The 23,149-nt window shown below is 42.5% G+C and overlaps 1 protein-coding gene across 1 annotated transcript; it reads left to right on the top strand.

Moving 5' to 3' along the window:
* The first annotated feature begins 3,279 nt into the window (after nucleotides 1-3,279).
* Nucleotides 3,280-21,487, top strand: LOC120729376. Its single transcript, XM_040024905.1, has 10 exons — nucleotides 3,280-3,450; nucleotides 4,307-4,654; nucleotides 8,549-8,881; nucleotides 8,978-9,076; nucleotides 11,983-12,309; nucleotides 12,460-12,777; nucleotides 13,150-13,473; nucleotides 14,595-14,930; nucleotides 21,208-21,247; nucleotides 21,448-21,487. Exons 1-10 carry the CDS (start codon nucleotides 3,324-3,326, stop codon nucleotides 21,485-21,487), a joined length of 2,292 nt encoding a protein of 763 aa, XP_039880839.1. The 5' UTR covers nucleotides 3,280-3,323.
* Nucleotides 21,488-23,149: the final 1,662 nt, after the last annotated feature.

Raw genomic sequence — 23,149 nt, 5'->3', positions numbered from 1 at the left:
CATCCTGAGTCAAAGTGATCACAGGTCTGCTTTGTTGGAGCCGTCAAAGTGGAACATGTGGACTGTTCCCAGTATACTCAATGATGGTTTTTAGTGTGCTCTGTAATGTCTGTCCTCTTACCATTGCTGGTATGGATTCCAAAATAAAAAAAATAAAAAAGTGTGCGTATGTATGTACATATATGTACTTGTGTGTGTAGATATATATGTATGTATATGTATGTGTGTTTGTTACTTGTAGTTATTACTGCCTGTTACCTGTGGTAATGCAATTTATAATTTATATATTCTGTATTCAGTTATGAAGGCTCTAATTGTTGTTTGCGAGCTGCCGTTTAGAAGCTTGTATGTGCCCGGGGCTGTTGATGGGTCTGTATGCAATGATGGGCGTAGCTGCGGGAAGTTTATTGTTTTTTTTTGTTGATGAGTGAGTATAGGGGTGGGATTTAATAAGTTTTCTTCGTCCCACTCCTTTTTCAGGCAATTTTTGTTTTGTGTATTTTATGTTCAATATAGGTATTTGTTGTGCCTGAAAATGAACAAATAAATGAATGAATGAATGAATGAATTACTACCACTGAAGGCCACGCCCCACTGGTCATGTGATCATGTGTTTGTAGGAACGCTCCTCTTCCTCAGAGGATCCACCTGTGCTTCCTCTCCTCTCTCCTCCACCTGTTACAGTGAGGGAACGTCCTCCATGATGGAGGAGCTGCTGGAAAGTGCTGAGAGTTTCCTCCAGAGTGAGACCTCTGTCACAGTTCAGAGGATCTACGGCAGCAGAGACCTTCATGGACACTAAAAGTCTCAAACACACAACAACAACATCACACTGACTCCACTCTGACATCACTGATCAATAATCAAAGAACACACAGATCAAACTGATTGATCAGCCATCAGAGGAGTCGGATCAATGGAGCTGCTTCTGTTCCTGATGTCCCCTGTTTGATCCTGGACCTGAACTCTCCCTGCAGAGGAGACACAAGACAGTCAGAGAGGGAAAAATAAATAAATAAACAAAAAACAAACAAACCAACAAACCTTTGATTTGCAGCAGCACAGTTTTGCCTCTGTGGATGTTTCCCTTCCTTCTGACTACACATTCATATCTCCCACTGTCTCTCTCTGTGGGGTGTTTCAGGGTCAGACTGAGGTCTCCAGTTCTCAGCAGGTCTTCATTCATCTTCGTTCGGTCTCTGTAAACCTGGTGCTGTTCTTCAGGCTGGTCAGAGCCGTTCTTATACACGTGGACGTTATCATCATCACTGTCCATCAACTCCACTTCAGCATCTTCAGGCAGGTGAAGTGTGGTTTTGAAGGGCAGCTGGACAGACTCCACCCCCTCCTCCACCTCCACCTGACAGACTGAGGCTGAGTCCCAATTCAGGGTCTGCACGCTTGAAGTACGCGCACTACACGTACTACGTATGGTGCGTACTATAAGTACGAGAAGTGCGGAAGTGAGAGGCTTGTGAAATTGGACGGTATACACTTCGTCGCGCTGTTCAGGTTGCCTAGTGAGACACGTTACATACAGCTTTGTGTGACAGAAATGAAGGAGAAAAATGTTTTGTTAGTCATGTCTCGCTGTCAACCATTGAGTCAGCCCTGAATTGCTTGCTTTCCCCTAAACTATGTGTGAACTGCTTCTGGGCCTTCAGGGCCTTTGTAGACGCTCTGTTTGGACTCTTGTTCCCTGATTTTGGCTCCTTGGTTTTTGTTTGTTTCTGCGTATTGGGTCCTCCAATCCCTCCTGCCACTCACAGTGCATGACACATAACCCGAGTAAAAAAAACACAAATATTCAGAACTATTTATCACCCAAATGATTTAAAAAAAACAACAATTTTACCTGAAAAAAACACATTGTCCCTGATGAGATACTTTGTTTAGCAGTCCTCTGAGAAGGGGCTAAGTGTGGGAAAGCGTTCAAGAGGTACTTTACAACAGGAAAGTGTGTTTTCTCATTAGCAGAAACAAAACCAAAAAACAAAAAACAGATGTCCAACATTTGTACAACGGTCAACCATCCACCCAGGTCCTTGATGGTGTGCCAGCTTATACTATAACTCAGATTATGGATGCCAGGTGCTGGGGTAGGGGTTACCAATATTTGGTGGACTTAGAAGGGTAAAGTCCAGAAAAACGTTCTTGGAGGGAGAATTTCGCCATGGATACCCTGAAAATTTTGTAGTTTGCGGAAGGTGTTTACACTGTGAACAGTAAAAAGAGTGAAACGGAGTGAAATTCACTGTTTTTGTCATGGTCCTGGGTCATGCGACCCAGTGGTTCTGAGTGTCATGTTATTTTGTTATTTCATCTGTATTGCAGTTTCTTTTCAGTTATCTAGTTATTTGGTCATGCCTAGTTTGCAGTTTAGTTCATGGTTTATCAGGTTCCCCTTGTGTCATGTCTATGTCGCCATGTTTCCTGTTTTATTTTGAAAGAGTACAGTATGTTCTTTGTTCATTGTAATCAGTTTTACTTCCCCTGTCCTGTCATTAGGTAGTGTCAGCTGTGCTCCCATGTGTGGCCCCTTCCCTTGATCATCCCTTATTTGCATTTAGTCAGTGTGTTTCTGTTCAGTGAGTGTTGGGTCGTCTGTTGTCATCTCCCATGTTATGTTAGTGTGTTTAATGATGGTGTGCAGGACATGTTCAAGTTTTGGGTTTATCCCTTCAGTTTCCCTCATGCTCCTGCTCACCATCATGTTCAGATCGGTATCTATGTCATCACAGTTTTGTTAGAGTCCCAGTAAACATAGTTTAGTTTCACCCAGTTTAGGTTTAGTGTTAGTTCTTGTCATGTGTTGCTTTGTGTTATTGTGTGTCCCAGTGTTGTATCAGCCACAATAAAATGCTCGGTTTTAGTTCTTTAAAGTTCTGGCATCCTCTGTGTCCTGCTTCTGGGTCCAGTTACAAAACAAATCAGCCCAGCCCCGCCGTGACAGTTTTCTCTTGGAAGAGTCCTGCATTTGGTTTCCTGGTTTCCATGTCCAGATAGATTTCACATACTGTTAAACTTCATATATATATATATATATATATATATATATATATATGTAGAGAGAGAGAGATAGATAGATAGATAGATAGATAGATAGATAGATAGATAGATAGATAGAATGATGCAGTGCTACACACATTCATAGATGAGTGTTATTGTTTTCAGGGAGGCTGCTTTTTATTTTTATTTCCTCATTGCTATGCACATAGGCGTTTTTTTTTATAACCGACTTCAAGGTAAAACTTGGACTCAGATGCTGTTGAACCTGTTTTCTGGAACAGAGTCTTGAAGGAACCAAAAGCAAACTTTTATTTATGTGCCAGTATTTGGAGATAAATGTCTCACTGATTCTGATCCATCCATGTCGGTTAATTCTGCCAGTTGGATTTTTGTTTTTACAGGGGATGAAGATGCTGCTGGTGTTGCTGCTCCTCATCAACAGTAAGATACACACTTTAAATACTGTTTAAATGCCGATTGTGTGTAAAACTTATGGAGATGTATTACAAACAAGTAACTCGAATAGTGAGGAAAGAAGCTTTGTTTGTAACAATATGAAAGACTGTAGTCAAAGGTTGTGCTTTTCCATCATTGAGACGCTGAACAACATCCTAAAATAGTTTTACACTAAATCCCTTTGTTTGTACGGTGGTTCAGTCCTCGTCTTACAAACAGGCGTTCATCGCAGTCACCGTACAAGTCTGTAGGCACTGAGAGCCAAGGATGAACATTTCTGACATACCTCTGCAGCAGTGCCAACTACTCACTGTGTGTGTGTGTGTGTGTGTGTATACATGGTGTAGACTTGTTTAAACTGATTCTACTACGGTGGTTATCCTCAGGCGGAAGGAGTGGCTGAGCAGCCTGCAGTTTATTCATATTGAGTGTGATGTACAAGAAAGTACAGTGTTGTGTGTAACAGGAACAGGAAAACATCACAGTATAAAAGATGAAGATAAAGGCTGAACTGACAGCTGTTCCACTGCTGTCACATTAAGGACCTGCATCAGAATAATTTTTGTAATGTTGCTTTACTGGAACAGCAGTTATTAAACTTGTCACAAGATGGCGCTCCAACATATTCACAGTCACATTAAGTGGTGAAGGAAACACTTGTATGTACAATAAATGTATCTACAACATCTGTGTCAAACCAGCTTACTATTGTGTTGTCAAGAGTCAACGTTTCAATATTCAAACACATGTCTTGGGTTTCTTAAATAAATTTTCCACCTGAGGTATCTGAGACAAACCCACAGCATGCAGTTAATTTCTATGTCTGTTTATGTGTCCTCAGTTTCCCAGCATGCCCTGGCTGTGGTGGTGGAGGTGAATGAGGGGGAAAGATCTGTCCTGCTGCCCTGTCAGTACTCAGGTATTACACCCGAGGACCCCACAATGATGTGGACGCGCAATGATCTTCATCCCAACTCTGTCCACCTACAGCGAGACGGAAGAGATGACCTTAGAGGGCAAAACCAGCGTTACAGCGGGCGCACATCGATGAGGCGTGATGCTCTGCACACTTTAGACTTCAGCCTCACTCTGAGAAAACCACAACTGACCGACAGCGGCAACTACACTTGCTCCATCAGTTTTGGAAGAGAAGAGCTGAGACTGACAGTTATACAGCTACAGGTCAAAGGTCAGCAAGAAACGCCAACACCTGCTCTTTATACAGCTCAGGAGTCAGTACTGTAGACAGATAAGAGGTTAAACAGGTTAGATTGATTTGGTTAAAAGTTGTCATTGTTGTGTTTAAATTTGTCTTAAACACTACAATGACATGCAGTTTAAGACAAATTAAACTGCATGTTTAGATATTTTTCTGTTCCTACCGTACATGTAAGATGGTGCAGGAGGTTTAGCCATTAGTGTTTAACTGCAGGCACATTCCATATAAGATTCTGGTTTCCTTATTTGATAAGGAATGTTTACTTCCTGCCATTTATAGGCTCACCTGCACCGGTATATGAGAGACCGTTAAAGGGGTTAAACCGTATACAGGAGGGGTGAGATGACTCGGATGAGCATGCACACACACACAGTCCCTTTAACCTTTATGACACACCATATGGGTTTTGCAATGGGGTTGTGTGTTGACTGAATAAAGGCTGCAAGGGGACACTGGTTCTTTGGCGTTGTGTGGGATCAGGTGAGATCCCAGACAACTGATCCGACCGGCTTCCCTTGCAAGTTAAAACCCATCAATCTCTGGTTGTCTTGCTTCGTTCATGGGGATAAGTCTCTGAATCAGTGAGGTCTGTGAGCGCAGACCTAACAAAGAGTGTTTTGGCAATTCTGTTATAAACAAAGACCAACATTTTAGATCTAAGCTCCATGGAAGCCACAACTAAGGTACGATTTTAGCTTGAATAAAGCGATATTGATTCATTAAATCCTGAATTGATTTTTAAATATAAATGTATTTTGCCAGGAACACCTGAATCTCAGGTTAAAGCTCACAAAACTATTTTAACAACCACCAAACAGCTAAAACACCGAATGAGAGCAGGTACATTGATTCCACACAAACATCTAAACACAAACCATTTCACTCGACGGCACATACACAGACACGCCATCAGGACTAAAAGGCGAGATCTCACTGATTCTGAAGCTGCAGGTTTTGTCACTCTCTGACCAAAATTTACTGAACCAGCAGCAAAAGTAGATCAAAACTAAGCTTCACATTTGATAAACATCGTCTTTAATTCCCTCTTACTTTTGCCGTTTTACTTCCACCACAATAGAATCACACTTCCTGGATGGCTCTCTGTCAGTCACTTAATATGTTGATTCATGGTTTTCTTTCATTTTTGTTCTACTGCAAAATATTATAAGGTAATATAAAAAACTAGGCAAAAAGGTTTTTCTGTGTTTTATTTTCACTTACTTTGACAAAAAGGCATCTGCTGTGATGCTCACACCTCTGATGAAGTCTCACAAGTGTCAGCTTTTTTAAATCTATATATATATAGATATAAAAATATGGAAATGTACTGATAAATGATCAGAATTATAATATTTCTCACTGTCTAAGTCAAAATTGAACTGAATCGAGGATCAAATCAAATCGAGACCTTATGAATCAGAATCTAAACGATTATAGAAATTGACACCCATCCCTAGCCACAACAGCAGAGTGGACTGATTTTTATATAACGCTTTTCAACTCTCCCGGAGTACTCAAAGCGCTCTATACAACATGCCTCATTCACCCATTCAAACCCACTCATACAAGCACTTCTAAACTCAAGTGCAAACTAAACTACATTCACACACATTCATACTCCGATGAATGCATCGGAGGGCAACTTGGGGTTAGTATCTTGCCCAAGGATGTTTGGCATGCAGTCTGGGGAAGCCAAGGATCAAACCACCAACCTTCCGATCAGTAGCTGATCTGCTCTACCACCTGAGCCACAGCCACCCCCCAGAGGATACATAAATACATAATGTTTTATATTTTCTGATGACCGTATTTAGTTGTCAAAACTGTGTAACACTCTTCAGAAATGTTGAGGTTTTTCACCACTTGCTGAAGCCTTTTCTAGTAAATACTGGCTCCCAGTGAAACTCAAGAATTGATTTAGTAAAGACAAGCTAACAAGCAAAGTAAAGTGCTGAGTTCTTCGGTACACTGTATTTAACCAGCTTTTGTTAAAACTTGTCTGGAATGTGGGATACTTCCAAAGAGCAGGTTACGGTTACACTGGGTCTGCTTGAGGATGTCCTGCTGTCATCAGCAATGTTAGCTTCCTTGGTGGGTGGAAGTCCCTTTGATTCCGTTGACTATAATATTTTATTTGATGCTTAAGATGCTGGCTGGTATCTCTGGTTCAGCACAGTAGGAGGAAGGTTCCTCCTACTCGTCTAGAAAGACTTTTTGTCTCAGGGTAAGCAAACCCTCCTCTGACACTGCTGCTCTAATCTGTGGGGTAGTGCAAGGCTCAATTCTGGGTCCATTATTTTAATTTGATATCCTTTATTTAGCTGATGTCATTAAATGATATCAATTCTATGCTGATGACACCCAACCGTGTCTGTCTTTTAAGCCTCGACAGCTGGATAGACTACCCTCCACAGTCCACTCTGTGTCCCTGATAACTGCTCTCTACTAATAAACTTTTTTTTTTATATTCACACAAGACTCAGACTATGACTACAGCTTCTCCATAAATGCCTTTAAGAATCAGTCAAAGGATTTCTGTCCAGTGTTTGTAATCTTTCTGTATTTGATTCTTGACTTATATGTAAAATCTCTTTGACGTTCCTTTAAAAGAACATTTCTAAATTGTTAATAGTCTCCTGTACGTAAATGCATAAAAGTATTCATGCATTTGTGTCATTGTGGTGGATTACTGTAATGTCTAGTTTACAAGCTTAGAAAAAAAAGCTTTATTTATATCTCTAAGTGATACAAAATGCTGCAGCCAGGCTCCTAATGCATTGTAGCAAGCAACAGTGAAGCGCTTTTTATTTATCTGCTTTACAGTTGATTTTATAATTAGATATAAAATTCTCATCCAGTGGAGCCCCGCCTTACGAAGACCCCATTTAACGAAGAATTCAAGTTACGAAGGCTCTTAACGGCAGTATTTCTGCCCATGGTACGGCAAAATGCCCTGCATAACGAAATCCGCTGGCAGAGACCAGAATTCCCACAATGCCTTCCAAATCATGTGATAACCCCTTGGCTTTTGTACTTGCGTTTTGCTGTTCCATATGAAAGACGTATCGTTGTTGCAGTGCGCTATTTCGTGTGCTTCTCATATGCAATTAGCCTACCGTTCATTCATAATGGGGCCGAAAAAACTTTCTGCAAGTGATTAGAGTGAAAAGAAGAAGCGTAAGGTGCTCTCGATGGAAACAAAGAGAGAAATTATTGACAAATATGAGCAAGGTCTGCCTCCACCAAGAACTTTGTCTTCAGCCAGCATCTCCTCACTCAAAAGGCGATGGAAAAGGTGCTCCGACTTAACTAAAATTTTGACTTACGATAGACGCTCTGGAACGAATTTATTTCGTAAGTCGAGGTTCCACTGTACTTACATATAGACCACTAGATGGGCTAGATCAATTTAGTGCTTTGTATGTACATCTGCCTTGCTCTGTGGACTTTTTCTTTTCAGTACAACTTTCTTTTACAGGCTTTTGTTCCCTTATTCCAACGTTTTTTTGCGATATCCTGCTGTCATCAAATTCAATATGAGATTTCTGATCAGTCAAAAAATAAACAAACAGCAAAAAAAGAAAACATAGTTTAAAATACATTACATTTAAATTATAAAAACTTTTACAAGTGTCTAATATAAAGATTTTGTGTGCATTAAACAATGTTTCCATGGCATCAAGGCTTTTTTAATGCTGGAAATGATCAAACGATGATTAAATTGTTAACGTTAAAGATCCAGTTTAGCTTTCAATGGGATAAAAGAGGCCAGATGATGATGTATTACCACAGAGACATAGATTAGCAACACTAATGCTCATATCCCAGATGACTATTTCATATTGTGATTTATTGTCCTCTCAGACCAGCAGGTGGAGATGAAGGTGAATGAAGGCTTAGAGTCCGTCATCCTGCCCTGCAAAACAAAATCTTACCTACCTGAGGACACCACAGTGGAGTGGACTCGCTCTGACCCAGAACTCATGATGGTTCATGTGTATGCAAACGAAGGCGACCAACTTAATGACCAGGACGGCCTTTACAGAGACCGAACAACAGTGAACAAAGACCTGCTGAGAACTGGAGACCTCAGTCTGACCCTGAAATACCCCACAAAGAGAGACAGTGGAGGATACATCTGCACCATCTACAGGGACAAAGACATCCTGAGACAGAAAGTAGAGCTGCAGGTCAAAGGTCAGAGATGTAGATAAAGGTCAGTGGTGCTGTAGATGTTGTCATTATATTATGATGATGTTTTAATATTATGGTCCATTATTGTTTTCTACACAGAGCCATTCCCATCTTGGGCCATAGCTCTCCCAATTATCCTGGTTGTTCTTGGGGTTTCTGGAGGTCTTTTATTTCATTTCCGGCACTATTTCATGTCAGGTGAGTGTCTCCTACTACACTACCCATAATGCCAATGGTTAGCAGGTGTCATTTCATGGCTCCTCAATGGATGACCAGGTTTGAAATCAGTTTTCATATTTAATCTTTACTCTTTACACATAAACAGCAGTGAGTCTGCAGCTGAGTGAAGACTTAAACTGTCAGGAGCAGGTGATGTTGTAACCTTCATTGTCATCAGCTGGAAACAAAAAGTGATTTCTTTTTTATTTATTTATTGTTTTTTTTTTCTACAGCTTTCAGTGTGATATAGATTCTTTGCTGGGGCAAAGTTTGCAAGCTGTACTTCACTAAAACCACTGAATGATGTGTAAGCTCTGCATTGCATTGTCACTGTTATGTCTATGTAACAATTTGAGGACTTAGAAGATGTATAAACCCCGCCCCTTTCATGTGAACGTGGAGGGGAAGCCCTGGGTTTACTTTACTTAAATGATTCATGTTACCTTCTATCTCTATTGCCATGTTGAAGTAATGGTATCCAGGTAACAGAAAGATATTCTGGGTATGTTGAACTGTTTTTGTAGTAAAAGTTCCAGAAGCTGAAAGAGTTGAGAGTTACAAACAGCTGATACAGAGAGCTGAAGAGAAACTTCCAGGTTTGTTCCAGAAGTCAGAAAACCTCCTTCAGACTCAGTCATTGATCAGTGAAACAGCTCCACAACATGACTTTACTAAACAGTAGGGCTGGGTATCGTCACTGATTTCTAGAATCGATTCAATTCCGATTCACAAGGTCCCGAATCGATTTGATTCAATTCGATTTGTATCTGGGAAATTTTGCCTTAGACAGTCAGAAATATTATAATTCAGATCAGTACATTTACATATTTTTGTATCTATAAAAAGGAAGCTGACACTCGCAAGACTTTATCAAAGGTGTGAGCGTCACAGCAGATGCCTTTGTGTCAAAGTAGCTGAAGATAAAATACAGAAAAACATGAAGGTGGTTTTCCTGGCCTGGATTTTATAAAAATATTCTGCAGTACATCAAAAACGAAAGAAAACCATTAATCAACATATGAACGTTACCTCTGACGTTACAGCGGTTTTATTAGAGACACGGCTAAGCTTTTTGCATTTTGCATAATTTTAGAAAGTTTAAATTTGTTCAGTATTGAACAGCAGAAATGAGGTTTTCTTTTCGGAAGTATATAAAACGAAAAAAAAAAACAGCGGCCGACAGCCTGTAAGCAAAGGTAGACTTGTGCGTAACAAGCAAGCGAATAATGCAGAAAACAGATTTTTAGACGGGGAACTGTTCTTGAAGTACAGAGAAGGAGAAAGAGAGAGAGAGAGAGAGCTGTGCACGAAGTGTGATTTTTATTGTGGTGGAAGCAAAACAGTAAAAGTCAGAGGGAATTCATGACGATGTTTATGTGAAGCGTAGTTTGGATCTTCTTTTGCTGCTGGTTCAGTCAATATCGTTTGGAGAGAGATAAAACTAACAGCTTCAGACTCAGCGCAAAAAGGGCGTGAACACAAAGCGTGGACCCGCCGAAACATCAGAATCAGCGAGCTGTCGGCTTTCAGCCCCGACCGTGTCCGTGCCGTCGGGTGAGAAAGGCGACATCTCACTGATTCTGATCCGCGGGTCGCGCTGTGTGTTTACGTCTTTGTGCAGAATCCGTGTTCCTGCTCTCATGTACTGTTTTAAATGTTTGGTGGTTGTTGAAATTTTGAGGTTTCACCAGAGATTCTGGCATTTCGGGCAAAATAAATTAATATTATAAAATCGATTCAGGATTTTAATGAATCGATTTCACGTTATCCAAGCCAGAATCGATTTTAATCAATAAATTGATTATAAAAACCCAGCCCTACTAAACAGTGTGTGTGCTTCACTGCTTTGATCTGACACAGAGGCTGCATGTGGACAAGCTGTTCTTCTTCTGTGGTGGTAAACAGCAGCTGACATGGAAACATGTGCTGACAGTAAATGTTGCAGCAGCTTCAGTAAATGTTCCTCCTTGAGTTGTGCTCAGTCATGTGGTGGAGAGCTTCAGATGTTCAGACACATGAGATCTTCATGGTTTCTGTGCTGATGTGTGTGAGACATGGCCGACTGTGGAGGCTCAGTCTGTCTGTGCTTCTTCATCCAACATGTCTGCAGCACTTTACAGGACGCTGCAGACTAGTTACCAAAGAACGAGTCAGGAACACATCAGGAACAAACTGAGACACAATCTGACTGAGACTAGAAGACAATGAGGGGACAGGGAGGTCATGTGACCATCACAGCTGCTGCTGAGTCATCATGTTGTACTTTGTTGTCCTCTCAGATTACAAAGTGGAGGTGGATTCAGGGGTGGAGTCTGTTTAGCTGCCCTGTAAAGCCTGAGTTTGCCTGCCTAACAATGCTAAAGTGGAGTGGAAGGACAAATATAACAGGAAGATCCACGTGTATCAGAACGGCTCTGACCAGCCTGAAGAAGAGCACAAGGACTTTAAGGGCCGAACAGAGATGAGTGAAAACCTGCTGAAGCTTGGAGACTTCAGTGTGACCATGAAATACCACACAGTAACACACACCTACACCTGCACAGTCCACAGAGGGACAGATCCTTTCTTTCACTTCCGATCTACTACAGAATATTTTTAAGGTCATGTGCAATAAACTCCCAGGCCATGTTTTTCTGTTTTGTCCTCAGTTACTTTGACACAAACACATCTGCTGTTATGCTTACACCTTTGAGTCTTGCAAGTGTCAGCTTTCTATAGATATAAAAAAATGGTACATGTACTGATACGTGATCAGAATTACAATATTTCTGACTGCCTACGGCAAAATTTCTGATTCAAAACGAATCGAATCGTCGATTGAATCAATTCTGAAAATCAGTGACGATACCCAGCCCTAATCATGTTGTCCTTTGTTATTCTCTCAGTTTACCAGGTGGAGGTGATATCAGGGGTAGAGTTTGTCCAGCTGCCCTGCAAAACCACAATTCGCCTGCCTGAAGATTCTAAAGTGGAGTGGAAGGACAACGATGCCGTGAAGGTCCACGTGTATGAGAACGGCTCTGACCAGCCTGAAGAACAGGACGATAAATACAAGAACCGAACAAAGATGAAAAGAAACTTACTGGAACCTGGAGACCTCAGTCTGACCCTGAAATACCCCACAGACAGGGACACAGACAGCTATACCTGCACCGTCTACAGCAGGGAGGAAGAGATTCTACTTGAGAAACAAGTGGTGCTTACTGTCAGAGGTCAGTGCTCTATTAAAATTACCCGATACCCCTCATAAACCTACATGTACATATCACAAATCTGAGTGATGAAACAAGAAATGGGGAAGTGGAGGCCCTGTTACCATCAGTCCTGCTGTTCCACTTACACATGCTGTGTTGTCTTCTCAGTCCCCCAGGTGGTGGTGGATTCAGGGGTGGAGTCTGTCCTGTTGGACTGTAGAACCACACTTAAGTTACGTGAAGGTGCTAAAGTGGAGTGGAGAGACGCTTACAGGAAGGTCCATGTGTATCAGGATGGCTCGACTAAGCCAGAGAAACAGGATCAGGTGTACAGAGGCCGAACAGAGATGAATAAAGACCTGCTGAAAACTGGAGACCTCAGTCTGACCCTGAGATACCCCACAAACACAAACAGCTACACCTGCACTGTCTACAGCAGGGAGGAAAAGATCCTGCTGAAGAAACAAGTGGTGCTCAATGTTATAGGTCAGTGCTGTAGGTACAGGTCAGAGGTCAGAGGTCACTGTAAAAGCTCACAGAATATGAACTGTGAGAGTCCACATCATCCATGAGACTTTCATGAGGTTTTCATAATGTTGATTTAGCATTTAGCTAGCATACAGCTGAAGGCTAAGTCAGTTCAAATATATCTATTTTGTTAGCACTCACATCCCAGTGAAAATAACTACATGATTGCTTTTAACCAGAACTGTGAAAGTTTCCTGATATTCCTCATAAACACACATGGAAATCACAAATCTGAGTCATGAAACAAAAAAAGGGGAAGTGGAGGCCCTGTTATCATCAGTCCTGCTGTTCATGTCTGTACCACTTATACATGTTTTATTGTCCCCTCAGTCCCCCAGGTGGTGGTGGATTCAGGGGAGATGTCTGTCCAACTGCCCTGTGAAACCACACTTGAGTTACCTGAAGGTGCTAAAGTGGAGTGGAGAGACACTTACAAGAAGGTCCATGTGTATGAGGATGGCTCTAATAAACCAGATAAACAAGATCAGGATTACAGAGGCCGGACAGAGGTGAATGAAGACCTGCTGACAACTGGAGACCTCAGTTTGACCCTGCAATACCCCACAGAGAGAGACACACAAGTCTACACCTGCACCGTCTACAGCAAGGAGGGAAAAATCATGTTCAAGAAAGCAGTTAATCTGAAAGTCAATGGTCAGGGATTCACCCAGTATTCGCTCTCTGTATACACGTTATATTTGTGTTTCCCTGCTTTGCAAACATTTAAACTTTCTGTATTCCTTTGGCTTACTGCATTAAGTTAACTGTTCTGCATTTGGATCTACAAGATTTTCTTGTTGATTTGTATTATGCTGTACATTAGACAAATAAGTCGTATTAGGTCATACATACAGAAACAATTGTCACTTCTCCGAGTAAAGACTCAATACTTAAATTAATGTCCCTTCTCCTTGCTGTCAGTATTACTGAGGATAAGGGGTGGCTGTAGCTCAGGTAGAGCTGGTCACCTTCTGATCGGAAGGTTGGTGGTTCGATCCGTGGCTCCTCCAGTCTGCATGTCAAGTGTCCTTGGGCAAGATACTAACCCCAACTTGCTCTCCGATGCATCCATCCGAGTATGAATGTGGGTGATTGTAGTTAGAAAGCACTATGTATAGAGAAAGGGCTTGTGAGACTGGGTGTGATTGGGTGAATGTGGCATGTTACATACAGCGCTTTGAGTACCTTCGGGAAAGTAGAAAAGCGCTATATAAGAATCAGTCCATTTTACCATTATTGAAAGGAAGACAATCACAGAGTTAAAGGTGAGTGAGAGAAGCTCTGAGAGAGGTCACAGGGTGACGGCAGAAAACAGTGCTCACAGTTCTGTATTAGAGACAAACAGTTAAACAGTAAAATGAGGCTAAATTTCACTTTAATCATCCAATTAGGGGGGTCATGTGACTTTAGCGCTTCCTGTGTGCCGATTCAAAGACTGAATAAATGTGAAATATAGATCTTGCTTTTGGGGGGGGTTTTCTCTGCTTTCTTTGTATTATTGTTGGGTCTTTACCTTGCAGTATGACGCACCTTGAGGCAAATATTGATGTGATTTTGTGAATTAAGTTAAATAGAATTGATGTAACACTGTACTGATCCAGTTTCTGTGGCCACCTTAACCTGAAATGATCAAATTGATTTAATCATTGATCACTTAATTGAAAGATTTCAGTCCCCTGTTCCTTTCTCCTCTGATCTTTCTTTCAGCTTTTTTCTACAACCATGAAAACCTGCTGCTGTCTGTACAGCTCACGTTCTGTTTCTTGTCCTTTCAGTCTGTCAGGTGGAGGTGGAGGAGGGAGCGGAGTTGATCAAACTGCCCTTTAAAACTACAAAAAACCTGCCTGAAGATGTTGTAGTTGCGTGGCAATCTGATGAAATGATGGTCCACGTGTATGAGAACGGCTCTGACAAGCTTGAAGAACAGGATGAGTATTACAGAGACCGAACTAAGATGAATGAAGACATGCTGAAAACTGGAGACCTCACTCTGACCCTGAAACAACCCATAGACTGGGACAGTGGAGAATACAGCTGTGAAGTCAGCAACAGGGATGACAACCGCACACACAGAATTTGGAGACACAAAATTGTGCTGCTGATAGTCAAAGGTTTGTGTGTGTGCGCGAGTATGTGGGGACAGGTATTAACATCTTTCTGGGGACCAAAGTTTACTACACTTCTCCTATCCTCCCTCCTGTCCTCCTCAGCTGAACTGAAGTCAGGGCTGTAACACAAGGAAACGTGCAGAAATGACTGAGTCAGCATGTTGTTGAAGTGAGTTGAGTGATTGTGATGAAGAAGGCAGTGCGTTTAATTACAGTGGTGTAAATCCAAACAACAATAAATCCCGTTCCGTGTCGTCTCCCCACTCTTGTGCTCCGGCTCCGTTCCCTGTGTACCGTCCGTGTGCTGTTCCCTGGTTTCCACAAACCCCCTGGGGAAACACGCATACAAAGGCAGCCGTGAGTATTAAACATAACGGCAAACTGGCACTAACCTTACACATTTAACTGAGACTGATGGGAAGTCACTCAACAATCCAGCATCGAGGAGCTCTCAGCCATAGTGTTTTTTAGCTCCTCTGACAAGGCTTGATCGGCGCCAGGTTTATGTGGAGATTCCTGGGTGTGACCGGTCAGCTGACAGGGCCACACCCACCAGGCCTGAAAGTGCCTGTCACAACTGCACCTTCACACACACCTGCCAGTACACAAGCAAGGAACACAGGACAGCAGCAGTGCAGAAGACATAACCCTCAAATAATAATACTAATAATAATCCACACTGCTCATGGACCCCGAGTCCCTGGAACCGGGTCCATGACAGTTTCCACGCTGGTGGAAACCCAAAGAAAACGCGCATTAAGAGGCTCTAATGCCTGGGTCTCAAGCTCATAAAGTATAAAATATGAAGCCAATAGGCAGAGTGTTGCAGGCATAGCCCTGAAGAATGTAGCATCATGGGCAGTGTAGTCCGTGCTGCAGGGAGAATGGACTGCCATACACGTTATGTGTCTGTGAGCGCGAGGAGGGAGAAAAAGGAGAGTCGAAAAGGGGAGTGGAAAGGTACGAGTTGTCACCGAGAAGAAACGAGAGATGGAAGCATGTAAATATAATAATAACCACTGCAGCCAAAAAGAGTGCCTGACGAGCCCAGTTGTAAGTAAGCTATTAAGACTCGACTGTACACCGTGTTCGTGTTTTCCTCTTAAAGAGTTTCATTGGAGCAGCCTTTCAACGCCTCTCTCTGTCTCTCGCTAGCAAAGTTGACCCAGACAACAAAGCAAAGCTAATTTTCGGCTACATGAACGACACGGAACCCGACATGTTAATTTTAAAAGTAACCTTCCCAACACTGCTTACTGTTTCACTTTATTCCACTTATTCAGTCTGATGTTCTCTAATTTATTTCTCTTGTATAATCTTTTGTTCTGGTTTTCTGCCTCTTTTTGCTTTAACCAACCTTTCTCTTTATTTCTGCTGGGAAGACCGTGTGGAGCCTGAGTGGAGGACCCAAATGTAGACATAGAAGAACAGGATTTGAACAAGAAAAAGCAAGCCAAGTCTTGGACTGAAACAGGAGAAAAAAAAATACAAGGCGACATGTCTAAACATAAACTAGGCAAAACTAAATAACTGACAAATCAGTGATGAGACTGTGAAACAAATAAGATTGCTATGATAACTATGAGGCTATGATGAGAGGTACCAAAACTCGGTGAGAGGAACAGACATCCTGACAAAGACTAAGTGACAACACACAGACTACATACACACATGAGGTTATTAGGGGAAGTGGAAACACACGGGGACACAAATGGACGTCATAACAACACAGGGAGAGTGAAACTAAAACAATGATCATAGAACACAAGACCTCTACAAAACAAAGGATGAAATGCAAAGAGATGTGGACATGACACAGGCTTGACAACATGAAACCACAAAGACAAGAAATACATGACACAGAAAACCAGAACAGACTTAAATCGGGGGACATGAAAGGACCTAATCTATCTCATAAATGATCCCAAAATACAAAATAATTCAACTAAACCCTTAATTTAAAGAATAGCACAAGAATAAAACAATATAAACATAACAAAAATAAATAACTAACACAAACCGCTGGGTCAAAGACCCAGCCCCTGACAGTTTTTTAAGTACATTAACTGATGCATCAACCTTTGAAAATGGAAAAAAAAAAAAAAGTCAGATTCATGGCTGCATCAAAGTGACACTTATAGTTCTCCCACATCAGCTAGATTATAACTATAGCAGCAAACAGCAGCTGAAACTAACCAATGAAATAAACAATCTGGAGCACTCAGTCACAAGACAAGAGCATAAGAGCCCGGGAACATGATTCAAGTGAGTGGACAGGAGTTCATGGCAAAACAGTTCAGGTGGCTGGCCCTGACTCCATAGAAGCAAAATCCAAAAGCCCCGTTCAGATGATCAACCCGGAGGTCGATGGCATAGAAGTCCACAGTTCAAAAGTTCAGGGGGCCAACCTGGGGGTCGACAGCGCAACAGTCCAAAACAGCACACTTCAGGGGGCTGGCCACGTGGAAACTGGTAATATAGTTCATGAGGCCGAAGATGTCCAGCCAATGGCCTAGAAAGAGGACGGCGACGGTGCGCTTGACATGGGCTTGGACGAGAAGGCCACTGGGCGTAGACGTGGATTGACAGGCCCAGGTGAGGCAGGACCAGAAGGTGGCGTGGCAGCCGCAGGTGATGGAGTAGACTGTGGTAAAGCAGGTGACGGCATTGAAGCTACTGTTGGTGGAGCAGGAGGTGGCTGAATCAACTCACCAGAGCCATCACCTGATAGAGGTGGTGCTGGACGGGCTCATCTGAGACACCAACTGACGTGACATGAGGCTGGACGGGCTCACAAGAACCCCCAGCGGATGTAGCATGAGGGTGGAGGGGCTCTCCAGAACCCCCAGCAGAGATGAGAAAGTGCTGGCGTGGTTCTCCTGAACCCCCACCAAGAACAGATGCAACAGGTGCGAAGACCTCTGGTTTGAGGCGGAGCCAACTGTAGCAGCACAGTGCACGCAGCTTGGGATGCAGTGGCTGGGGGTGTGCAGTGCAAATGGTCTGTCCAGGCTTTGTTAGCAAGATGTCCTCTGCTGGCTGAATGAGCTTACCAGAACTTTCAGCTGAGGATGGAAGTGGCTGAACAAAGGGTAGATTTATTGTTCATTATTTTCGCGAGATTGGGAGGAACATGAGAAAAACAATCATTCTTGCTCACCACTACTGATTGCTCAGCTGAAACAGAGCAACAGCCGCGTAAGCGTCGCTTACTCTGGGAAGAGGGAGGCCAACCTGACCTCGAGCAGAGTGAACTGAAGCTGCTGCTCTGGTTGGACGTGCTCTGGTTGGACAAGGAAATCCTGAATTAGAGGATGTAGCGAGCCAAATAACCACTGGAGTTCTGAAATCATCCTCCGTATAGGAAGAGCAATTTCCTCCTGGTACTCCTTAATGGGGATCCCTAACCTTGTACATCATGTCCTCATGGAGCTCAGTGGAGGGATTATGAGCTGTCTGGTCAGGTTGTTCTGTTATAGCTTGGAAGAGTAAAACTAAACGCATTGACCATAGAGCACAAGACCTCTTCAAAATAAAAAAAAGGAAACATAACCAGACGCAGACATGATAACATGAATTTGACAACATAAGACACACAGACATGAAACACGTGAAGGGCGAGGGAGGGATATAGAGGAGAAAATACAAGGGAAATCTAAGAAATAATAAACTATAGCAACCTAGGCATGACAGGAAAGAACTAAGATAACCAAAAGAACTTAAATATAAGTGTAGCCAAGTACAGGATAAGGTAGGGGAAGTTAAAGTAAGATGGAGAGAATGGGCCAATAGCTAGATTCGTAGGAAGGATAAAGTGAGTTGCGTGAAGAAGAATGACTGGAGCCACGGGTAAAGTTGCTTTGAATTGTATTGAACTATTTAGCAACAATTTAACAGCATTTCATGAACAGGAATGAAATCATAAAATAAAATACAGTGACAGCAATAATAATAACAGTCAGAATCCTATCTGAGCTCAGATATGTCAGTCTTGCCGGCTTAATAGTCAGTGTTCAGTCAAGTCAAATCCAACAGGTCAAAAGTTTGTGATTGGTGCGATTTCGTCCTACCGCACTGTTGCAATTGTTCGTGAGAGAAGAGCAACCTGCCCTTCTGGGCCAACTCAGAATGGCTGTGGTTCGGTTCAAAGGGAAAGGCTCGCCATCTTCCTCGTCAGGAAGAGATCCAGGTCTCACAGGACTATTACTAATTCAGTTCACACTCTAAAGATATACATGGCCATATGTGTAAATAATGTAAGTGCTATAACAAAACAAGCACAAAACATTAATTCTAATTTCTAACTATAGTCTATACAGTGCATCTTAATCATGAATGCAATCTTTAAGTCACAATCAGCTTATTCTATCATTAAGGTGCACATTTCTATCAGAAATCAGAAATAAACCATAAACTATGGTAGATTATTTTTTACAGTATTGCCTTTTAACTGAATTACAGGAGCATTGCTTTACACTGCACAGCAATGAAGCAATATATTATTTACACTCAATGTACAGAATAAAATTACCAAAAGAATATACAAAAACCCACAGGCTGTAGTTTTACAGTATGTGGCAACGTATCAGCACAGTAAGAATACACACGGACATCTATCCAGTGCCGCTCGAGCATCAAATGTAACACAAATAAAGTAGATTCATGACCTTTAAGATCAAATTAACTTATTCCATCATCTTATTTTAGTGCATTTAATATTCAACAAGTAATACTAGAACATCATCAGCACACAAGCTGAGTGCTCAGAATGGCTGAACTCCGCGAGAAACCCCGTGTGTTCTCCCACAGTGAAAACGTGGTCAGCTACAGCTACAGCTATAAGCATCAGGCTAGTTAGCTTTTCAATTAGCCTGATTCGCCCAGTCCCAGTTTAACTCACCAGCACACGTCTAATGTTCAACTCTCAGAGAGGATCTTGTCCACTTCATCCGCTCCCGCGCAGATCTACAACATTAAAATTGGGCCATTATATTCCCAGCTAACTTCTTGTTAGCTTTTAAGCTTCAAGGTTAGCTTAACAGCTTCTGACTCACCATGATGGTTTCAAAGTCCAAAATGTTCACAACAAATTAGGTCAGTTTCTCCAAGGTCCATGCAGATCTCCGGTATGGATATTTGCTCAATTTATCAAGTTAATAGTTATTTTCCAGCAACAAGCTTGGCGGTGAAAATCAGCGATGGTCTCGTGCACCTCCGTCTCTCTCTGTGTCTGAGCACGTGACGGTACAGAGCAGGGGAAGGCGGGGCTTGTTCCTTCCTAACCAGTAGGGGTGTTAAATATACTCTTTGGGTTTTATTCTTATATTTATATTATTTATCTTTTACTATTGATTTACTTTAGCTCAACTCAGTGATTAACAGAGTAATGATAAATCCCAATTAACAATAACAATGTTGTTGTATTGCATAACTGAGTCGTGTAAACTCACTGGGTTACATAAGCCATAAACAAAAAAAATATTTTAACACTCAAAACGCTGGGCCAAATGGCCCATGATCATGATAATTTGAATCCCCCTGTAGATGCTGACAGGTAACCATGTCACACAGAGCTCAAGCCTTTGAATCCAGCTGTGACTGTTGATTTTCTATTGAATGGACTTTTTCAAATCCAGCTGTAGGCCTGTGTTTGTGAGCTCATTAACAGCTGTTTGTTTAGAGAGACGTGGTCCTCACAGGACAGCCACTACAAACATATGATTTTATAGAATATGATGCATTACTGCAGATTCAACACAATAGAAAGGATTTGAAATGAGCTCAGCCTTAAACATGTGCAGCAGTAATATTGATCCACAGACACTGATGGGAACATTTTTCTGCACAATAAGTACTTTGACTTTTCATACTTTATGTACAATTTGCCAGTACTGCAGTTTAGTGTGTAGTGAGGTGTTTTCATGGTGTTTTCTTGGTGCTTTTACTAAAGGAAGGCTTCTATCAAATTCTTCCAAATGTTGTCAAACTGAGCTGTGTGATGAAGTGAGTGTGACAGAAACACTCAGTCTGTATTTCTCTGCTTCATCAAGTCAAATCTTGTCCTCAGAGACTGAATAAAGTCCTGTCCCACCAACAGCAGCTCCAACAGTCTGTTCACTGCTTTCTTCCTGTCAGTCTTCATCTTTCTGCTGCGTCTCCTCTTCACACTGACCACTTTCTATCTAACAGTGAGCTCCCAGTGAAGCAGCAGCATTCAGCCTGTTAGAGTCAACACAAATGTCTCCATCCAAGCTCATGTTGTGCTTTGTTGTCCTCTCAGTCCCCCAGGTGGAGGTGGATTCAGGGGTGGAGTCTGTGCAGCTGCCCTTCAAAACCACATTTCACCTGCCTGAAGATGCTAAAGTGGAGTGGATGGACATGAAAAACAGAAAGGTCCACGTGTATGAGAACGGCTCTGACCAGCCTGAAGAACAGGACACGGTGTATAAAGACCGAACAAAGATGAATGAAGAACTGATGAAAACTGGAGACTTCACTCTGACCCTGAAATACCCCACAGATGGAGACAACAGGACCTACACCTGCACTGTCTACAGTAGCGAGGGAAACATCCTGCTGAAGAAACAAGTGGAGCTGAAAGTCGGAGGTCAGTGCTGTAGATACAGGTCAAAGGTCAGAGGTCATGTAGTAGTTTATTCTCCAAAAGCTGTTAGTTTGAATCTACTTTCTGTTCATTTGTTTTGATCTAAAAGCCTGAAATGTCAGCTACAAAAAGAAAGTTATAGCTTGCCTTCAAGACTTTGAAAAGGACAAAATCATTGACCGCCTCACATATCACCGCCGTTACCCAGGGGATGCCATACCCTGCATTTACGGACTTCCTAAAATCCACAAGGAAGCTGTCCCACTCAGACCCATAGTCAGTAGCATAAACTCAGCCACTTATAACATTGCAAAACACCTTGCTACCATCCTTGCTCCTCTCATGGGGAACACCCCACACCACATCAAGAACTCCACCGACTTCACCGACAAGGTCCAGAAACTTACCCTGGATCCAGATGAAACCATGGTGTCCTTTGATGTAGTCTCCCTCTTCACTTGCATACCCACCACGGAGGCCGTGGAGACTGTCAGAAAACGACTACAAGAAGACAGCTCCTTGGAGGACAGGACCAACTTCACACCCGATCAGATCTGCACACTGTTAGACCTCTGCCTCACCACTACATATTTCAAATACAACGAAGGCTTTTACAGACAAAAACATGACTGTGCCATGGGCTCCCCCGTGTCACCTATTGTAGCCAACCTTTACATGGAGGAAGTGGAAAGAAAGGCTCTTGGCTCTTTCAAAGGAAGAGTACCCAGCCACTGGTACAGATATGTAGACGACACCTGGGTCAAAATCAAGACACATGAAGTGGAATCCTTCACTGCGCACATTAACGCTGTGGATAAAAACATCAAGTTCACCAGGGAAGACACAAAGGATAACTGTTTGCCTTTCCAGGACTGCGCCGTGCACATTGAAGAGAACGGCAACCTCAACATCGAAGTTTACCGGAAGCCCACACACACGGACCAGTACCTCCTGTTTGACTCCCATCACCCTCTGGAACACAAACTTGGAGTAATTAGGACCCTACACCACCGGGCAGAACATGTTCCCTCTAAGCCTGAAGGAAAAAAGAAGGCACCAGCGAGGGAGGATAAGAAGGACAAACGCAACAACATTGTCATCCCCTATGTAGCCGGTGTATCAGAGAAACTCAGGAGAGTTTTCTCCAAGCATGACATCCCGGTGCATTTCAGACCCAGCAACACGCTCAGACAAAAACTGGTTCACCCGAAAGACAAAACTCCAAAACACAGACTTAACAATGTGGTGTACGCTGTACAGTGCAGCGAGGAATGCTCAGACCTCTACATTGGAGAGACCAAACAGCCACTTCACAAGCGCATGGCACAACATAGAAGAGCCACCTCCACAGGACAAGACTCAGCAGTCCATCTGCATCTTAAGGATAAAGGTCACTCTTTCGAGGATGCCAATGTTCACATTTTGGACAGAGAGGACAGATGGTTTGAAAGAGGAGTGAAAGAAGCCATCTATGTCCACTGTGAGCGACCATCTTTGAACAGAGGCGGTGGTTTACGACACCAACTCTCTGCCATCTATAATCCAGTTTTGAGATCCCTTCCCAGACGCCTTAACGCCCACTCACACCCTGGGCCATCTGCTCTCAGGAATTCGCATG

This window comes from Simochromis diagramma, unplaced genomic scaffold (genome assembly GCF_900408965.1).
Source record: "Simochromis diagramma unplaced genomic scaffold, fSimDia1.1 OVJJ01000368.1, whole genome shotgun sequence".
NCBI classification, from domain to species: domain Eukaryota; kingdom Metazoa; phylum Chordata; class Actinopteri; order Cichliformes; family Cichlidae; genus Simochromis; species Simochromis diagramma.
This window is presented reverse-complemented; position numbering and strand designations above follow the sequence as displayed.